The sequence below is a fragment of the Temnothorax americanus genome, unplaced genomic scaffold (genome assembly GCF_048541705.1).
Source record: "Temnothorax americanus isolate GAGA-0224 unplaced genomic scaffold, ASM4854170v1 Scaffold110, whole genome shotgun sequence".
NCBI lineage: Eukaryota > Metazoa > Arthropoda > Insecta > Hymenoptera > Formicidae > Temnothorax > Temnothorax americanus.
In genome coordinates, this window is record NW_027509243.1 from 49,118 (window position 1) to 56,215 (window position 7,098).

General features: G+C 47.6%; 1 protein-coding gene across 1 annotated transcript; it reads right to left on the minus strand.

Annotated features, from left to right (window-relative positions):
• Positions 1-3,973: 3,973 nt before the first annotated feature.
• LOC143908661 (uncharacterized) lies at positions 3,974-5,708 on the minus strand. The gene is made up of 2 exons (XM_077426412.1): positions 4,165-5,708; positions 3,974-4,072 (listed from the first exon to the last, which is right to left on the minus strand). Exon 1 carries the CDS (start codon positions 5,113-5,115, stop codon positions 4,180-4,182), a length of 936 nt encoding a protein of 311 aa, XP_077282538.1. The 5' UTR covers positions 5,116-5,708; the 3' UTR covers positions 3,974-4,072; positions 4,165-4,179.
• Between the last annotated feature and the right edge of the window lie 1,390 nt (positions 5,709-7,098).

The following is a 7,098-nucleotide window of genomic DNA, read 5'->3' on the forward strand; positions in this document are numbered from 1 at the left end:
CAAATCAAAGCAGACACAAGTTTTACGCGCAACTGGAATGATAAAGAGTTTTTGTGATACTTGAGCTTGTGCAGCGTGAAGTGTACCCTCCCGGAAATATGGGCGACGTGGCCGTCCCAAGATAGGTCAGAGCTCATGATGACACCTAGACACCTAGATTCCGCGCCTGGGTGACAAACGGAATAGAGGTACCACCAACGGAGATGAGAGGTAATTCATTAAAATTAATATTAATATGGTCAACGTAACGCTTGCTGCCGAGTATTAGAACCTTGGAATTTTTTAAGATTGAGAGATAATCCATTTGTGGCCGCATATTCTGATATAACCCCAACATCGTGAGCCACTAACTGCAAGGCGACATTCAGCTGACTAGAGAGACACCTACGGTAAATTTGCGTGTCGTCAGCAAAAATCAAGCGTTGAGTGAATCTTAGGAAAGCACCAATGTCGTTGATAAATAGGGAAAAGAGGAGCGGACCCAATACCGATCCCTGAGGAACACCTGAGGTAACAGGTAGCCAATCGGAGAATACGTCCGCCAGATCGGCAACCGCTTGGGAGCGACCAGTGAGGTATGAAAAATTAGTTTTAGGGCGAGATCTGAAAACCCTAGTTGCCTCAGTTTGGTTAGAAGTAGAGGATGTGAGACGGTATCGAAGGCTTTACTAAAGTCGAAGAGGACGAGGATCAATACCTCGCCCGCATCAACGCCGCTCTTGATATCGTGGAATAATCTTAGGAGAGCGGACTGGGTGGAGTAACCCTTACGGTAGCCCGATTGACGGTCGTCGAGAATGTGGTGCTTGTTGACAAAGTCGACGATTTGGCGGTGCAAGATTTTTTCGAACAGCTTCGAGAGTTCACACAAGTTAGCAATGGGTCTCGTTTCGGACGGAGAGGAAGGAGATTTGACCTTGGAGAGAGGGCGCACGATAGCGCGTTTCCAAAGTGATGGAAAATAGCCCAGATTGAGGCAGCAGTTGAAAAAGGTGGTCAGGAGGTTACCAATATGAGGCAAGGCCAGAGCTATGGCAAACAGAGGCAATCGATCGTAACCCGAGGCAAAAGAAACAGAAGATGATGAAACCATTAGGGAGGATAGGTCGTCATAAGATATTTCGGTAAAACTAAACTGTGGTTCGACGGGCACAATGGATAGAATGATATTGGAGAATTGAGATTGAATGCAAGAAGGAAAACGATTAGATACAGAGGAATAATGAGCATTCAAGAGATCACGTGAAAAGAAGTTGAGAGGTGAGGAAAGAGGCGATTCAACTAAACCAAGATTGGCCAGTTGCCGCCATATCTTGGACGGATCAGAGACTGAACTCAATCTATTCATGTGAAACCGCTCTCTTGCACCTCGCAAATCAAGTGTAAGTTGATTCCTAAAGAGCCTGTAAATATGGAAATCGAGAATGTTGCCAGATCTACGTGCCGCGTTGAAGAGGCGGTTACGATGCCGAATTCCGCGTATAAGGTCAACTGTAAGCCAAGGCGCCGACGGACGAGTCACGCGAAAAGAATGAATAGGAGCATGTAGATCCAAGCTAGCGGTGATATCATTAGTAACGGTGCTCAGGATGTCGTCAATCTCCGACTCGCCCGGGCTCGTCAGGCCAAAATCGCGCGGGAAGGATGAAAGGAGCTTGGAGGTAAGAGTCTCAACGAACTCATGATTATCAAATCCCTTATAGCAACGACGGACTAAAGTACGATCCGTGAAGGACGGAGCCTTGACAGAGTAGGTAAGCTCGATGAGATCATGGCCGTTGATGAAGGGGGCATCCGACTTACGGTAAGATAAAACTTTATCGAGGTTATCGACTATAAAAACGTCCAACCAAGAGTCTGAGGAGCTGGTATGAAAAGTCGGTTGCGACTCGACGATATTGAGGGACAACTGCGAAACAATGCTCCTAAGATGATTAGCCTCATATGAAGAAGCGAGGAGGTTACAATTTAGGTCGCCAGTAATAATAATGTTCTTGTAACTAGGAGTGAATACGGAAAGTGCATCGACGCAATTACTAAGGTTTCTGCCTTTCGGTCTGCGATACATAGTAGTGAATAAGAGAGGCTCGCGTGTGCCGTAACGGATGTCAAGAATGAGATATTCGGGTGCATTCGAGAAAGCAGAAGGTGACGACGCAAGAACGCGCGCACGCAATGATTCATGCACATAACAGGCCACACCGCCACCCTCCCTGCCCTCCCTGTCAACACGCAACAAATAATAGCCAGAGATACGCACTAGATCGTCAGAAATGTGTGAGTGAAGCCAAGTCTCGGAAATTGAGATAATGTGAAAAAAGTTGAATGATAAAAAGGCCTGTATTGACTCAAGATGAGCAGGAAGGGAGCTAGCGTTAAAGTGGGCAATCGCGAGACGGTCATGCGAAGCAGACGAAACATGGCCGGCGTCAACCGCGGGTCACTGGAGCCCCGCCAGATCAGCCTCGGTGGTGATCAAAATCGGAGATTGACCGCGGTCTCTACGGACAAAGATCCGGCCGTCCCTGCACCATACGTGCTTAAAAGATAACTGTTTAGCCCTCGTTCGAGTCCTGCGTAACAAGTTGTAAATATCCGCGGGAAGCAGCTCGTTAATGTAAATGTGCCCGGGGACTTCCTTCGAGAGGACATCGCTGACAGTCACCGGAGGCTGCGAAGCAGCCAGCTCCTTACAGCAATGGTCCGCGTATCTTGTTACGGAAAATGGCTTGACGCAACCAGGATGGAAAGTTTTCCCGCACTTACATTCAACAGCCTCGGTCGCAATCGACTTCTTGCACCTGGTGCACTTGATGCCTGTACGCTGCATAACTGGACAGCAGCGCGGAGGAGAACCAATGCAAAGCGGCTGTTCGGTGGGTACAGAAGGTAGTGCCACTCAGAGCCCAAAGGTGTCGCCACGTGCACAAGCAGGCAACGATGGGCACGTGCGCAAGCAGCGGCCAATCAGCAGTCACCGGTACGTGCACGGAGTTAGCATCAAATAGAGAAACGGCAAGCGACCGGAAGTATAGAACAGGTCAGATCGACAAGGCAGGCGCATGCGCAGCAGCAGTCAACACCTATCACGGAAGATTCCAAGATTCACAGATCTCCGAGAATAAGGTTAGGATGAGCAATATTGCTTGTCAACGAGATGATCAGAAATAGGCAGCAAGTACCAAGAAAATGATTATAGATCGTGACAAGCAATTAAAGACTTGCTTACACCTGCAAACAGAATAGCCCGAAGGCAGCTTAAAGCAGCAACGATTATCACTCAAAGAAGGAGCAAAAATACAGTGAACTGGCGATACTCACACACAGAGAGAGAGAGAGAGAGAGAGAGAGAGAGAGAGAGAGAGAGAGAGAGAGAGAGAGAGAGACGATGTCCGCCGACCGCGACGTACCGATATTCGTGGATCTGCAGGGATTCGTTATCCGCGAAAAGTTCACAGTTAAAGAAGTGGCCGTGCTCCGAGACGAAAAGGAACTGATTCACTACGTGTTTTGCGCGCCATTGGCGTGGAATCTTCTAACAAGAGCGGAAAAATCACGGGCGTGCTGGTTGACGGCGAATCATCATGGTTTCAAATGGAACGATGGAGACGTGAATTACGTTCGGGCGAGAACGATCATCCGAAGCGCCGTGTGCGATGGGCTGAACTGCGAGACGCTCAAACTCGTTTACGTGAAAGGCGCTGAAAAGAAAGGATGGTTGGAGGAGATTCTCGGCGACGCCGTTGGTGAGTTCAACGTTAAGATTGAGTCGATGGACGTCGAATACGAGGACATCGGTCGACTGGAGACCCTCAATGCAATCCGATCTTTCCTCTGCGGACGCCACGCGAGGAACTGCGCCATGGAGAACGTGTGCAAGTTACACAATTGGTGGGCGGAACGTCGCGCGCGTCTCGACATTCTGTAACGCTTTTTATTGTATTATATAAATGAGACAGCCGTGTTGTAGTTAGGATAATGTATTTTTTTTCTACATATTACATTTTTTTTTGTGTAGAGTAGTGGGTGGTTCCACTAGGGGGGGCCTGACGGCTTGCGGTATGATGTACCTCTGTAATGAAAAAAAGATGTTGAATAAACGTGTATCTTGATAAAAGAATATAATAATAATAAGTCTTTTTCAAAAACATTATTAAGACGTACATATTCGCGATATATTTAAACGCCGCTTTCATGTATGACGTTCCTCGTCTCCTTCGTAAGCCCGGGAATCTTCCTCAAATCGTCCGCCGCTTGATCCAATAACTGACGCACTAATAGTCGCTTGCGATCCGTACGCGACAAAGTGGTCAGGATCTGAGATCGTAATTTCGCGTATTTCCACCAATCACGTTTCTCCTTGTTCGCGATATCCTTGATGTCGTAGACGTCCAGACGGATCAACTGTGATCCGATCTCCCCGGGGGACCTCACGGTAAGCATCCGTCGATCTTTCATCTTCGATATATGCTGCGGAATACGATCGAGATCGCGACCAGACTCCTTCAGGTCGAACAACGCGTCGAGCCCGCCGCCGCTGCATCCTGCCTCCTCCTCGTCTCGCTTCTCCGGGCTGTACGAATGATCCGTCGAAACCGCGGCGGGGATATCCCCTCCCGCACCAACGGGTAAACTTTTGACGTATTTGTCGTGATAATTAATCCATTCGTAAAAGGTATCTTGTGTCATTAGATCACTCACTAATGATGAATACAACTTCGACGGAAGTCGATCACGAATGAAATTATACATTTCATTCACGGAACAGGTAGGACTCTTAGGACCTTCCTTCAACCACAATTTATGGAGCTCTGTCAGCACGCTCTTTATGTTGCTGCCTTCGCGCATACGACGTACGTCGCAATCGGTTCGCTTCTGATTCATAGTCGTCAGGTACTTCGAGACGCTTGCGAGCAACAGTCTCAAATTCTGCGACGCCGAACATTCAGGATTCCAAATTTCGCGCAACAGATCGAGCAAAGTGAAACTGACCGACTCGATATCCGTCGAGTCTACGCATTCGACTTCTACGACCTGATCCTCCAACGGTTCGTCCAACAACGACATTAGAGCCTTATCTTTCATTTGACTCTCCATGGCACTATTTGTCTCCATACAGATGTACCGCGCGAACAACGAGCGTCAACGTTCTCGCAGCTTCACAAACTTCAAACTGACAATTACGCGAGGATTCGCGTTGTCTCGCCCTTATCGCTCGACGATTGTCAATTCAGAATTCGCGTTCTTCCCGCGCTTATATAGCGCCCGATAACGATTCGACGGCGGATGTACGGGGGTCAATAGGGCAGCAGATAACTCTGGAAATAGCTTTGAGAGATAACCGCGATCACGCAAACGGAGACGATCTCCGACGACGACGACGGCGAAATGTCGCGTACGTTGTTGAAATTGTTTCTGTCCGTACGATTATTGCAATGTAGATTTCAGTAATTATTATTAAAATATAACCTTCGCAAACTTCAAACTGACGATACAATTGCGCGAGGATTCGCGTTGGCTCGCGCTTATCGCTCGGCGGATGTCAATAGGGCAGCATATAATTCTGGAAATAGCTTTGAGAGATAACCGCGATTGACCTAGAAGGGGAATTTGGAATGGCCCGCCCCCTCGCGCCACACGAGAGTGGTGGCGCCCCTCGCTTCCCCCCACTATCCTGAGTTAGAAAAGCAGCGGCGGGGCGGCCCCCATCTGCCGACGCCATCCCCTCGCCTACCGCTTACGGCGGCTCCCACGCGTTCCGCTTCCTGCCCCCGACCCGCCGTCAAGTTCGCCTGATTCTGAATCCCGTATAGTATGCCTACTCATACGTCACGTTTACTATAGAAAATGAGGGCATATGGGCGTTACGGAACGTGACCAAGGTTACTGTATTTCTCATTGGCAACACAGGGGACTCATATTTTATACCTCCAGTAAGTTGGCTCCCCTACTTTTACTTTCTTAATTTTTCTCTATGTGAATCATTTGTGGGTCATTAATGTAATTATTATTAGCAAAATAAATTTTTATGTAAAGTTAGCTTTATGCGCCTTGTATCTTACCTCACAGATGGTGTGGAAATGGATACAACGCTTGACGTACACATTCGTCACTTTTTATTTCGCAAACGGTTCATCGTATGTGAAAAATGAATAGAACTATTTTTGTAGAGAATTTCATGATCTTTCTTTTTTGTAACTACCTTAATTGACCTCCGAGCCATACAAAACGAGACTTTCGCAAAAAACTGATTTTCGTGACCTTTGATCTTGAATAACTTTTTTAGCACACTCGGTATCGTTCTCGATTTTTAATATGTTATTTAAAACAATAAAATAAAGCGATTAAAAAAATAATGGTTACTAATTTTTTTGCACAGAAGCCATATTTTCGTGTAAAATGACTGGACTATAACGGAGTTAAGGCGATACGCGGGCTTTCCCCGGCACGTGGGCCCTCGGGCTGCTACCGGTTCTTTCCGGCGGGGGTGCGGGGGTTCTGGGGGGTGTGTGAGTGTGTGCGTGTCTATGTTTGTTTGCGTGTCAGTAGTTGTAACCGTCGGGTGCCAGAGATGCGGTCGGGTGCCGATGAATATTTCTTGAAGACTAAGTTCTGACTTAGCGCCAATAAAGTCCATGTGAAACCGCATGTTTAATGTGGGAGAACCGCTGTCCATGTCCGGGCGGAGCCTATTCGAGAGTTGAAGTCGGACCTCCCGGGCGCATGTATGGAGGATTAGCTGATCACTATTTCCTCATATCTTGCTAGTGGGAAGATACACTGGCAACGTCTAGCCCAAACTTTGAGTGGGCGGTGTCTCGGAGCATACGTGCTCAATCAGTAGGGGTGACGTTAAACCTTTAGCATCAAATTACATAACCCTTTTATAGAGTCACGTCTGCATGAATAGGGCTGATCACTCGACAAGCTGCTTCTCAGCTTTCGTGCAATTTAACTAGGTCTTTAAAACGGCGGGGATAGATGCCCATACGCATATGGGCTGCCATGATGCCCGAACCGTCGTAATAACTCGGTACGTATAATATGAAGAACGAAAAACCCCCAAACAACCCGGACGGACATAAGAATGACAAAAAG

Bases quoted from the DNA above. Each gene is read 5' to 3' on its own strand.
- LOC143908661 (XM_077426412.1), bottom strand. From the start codon at position 5,115: ATGGAGACAAATAGTGCCATGGAGAGTCAAATGAAAGATAAGGCTCTA.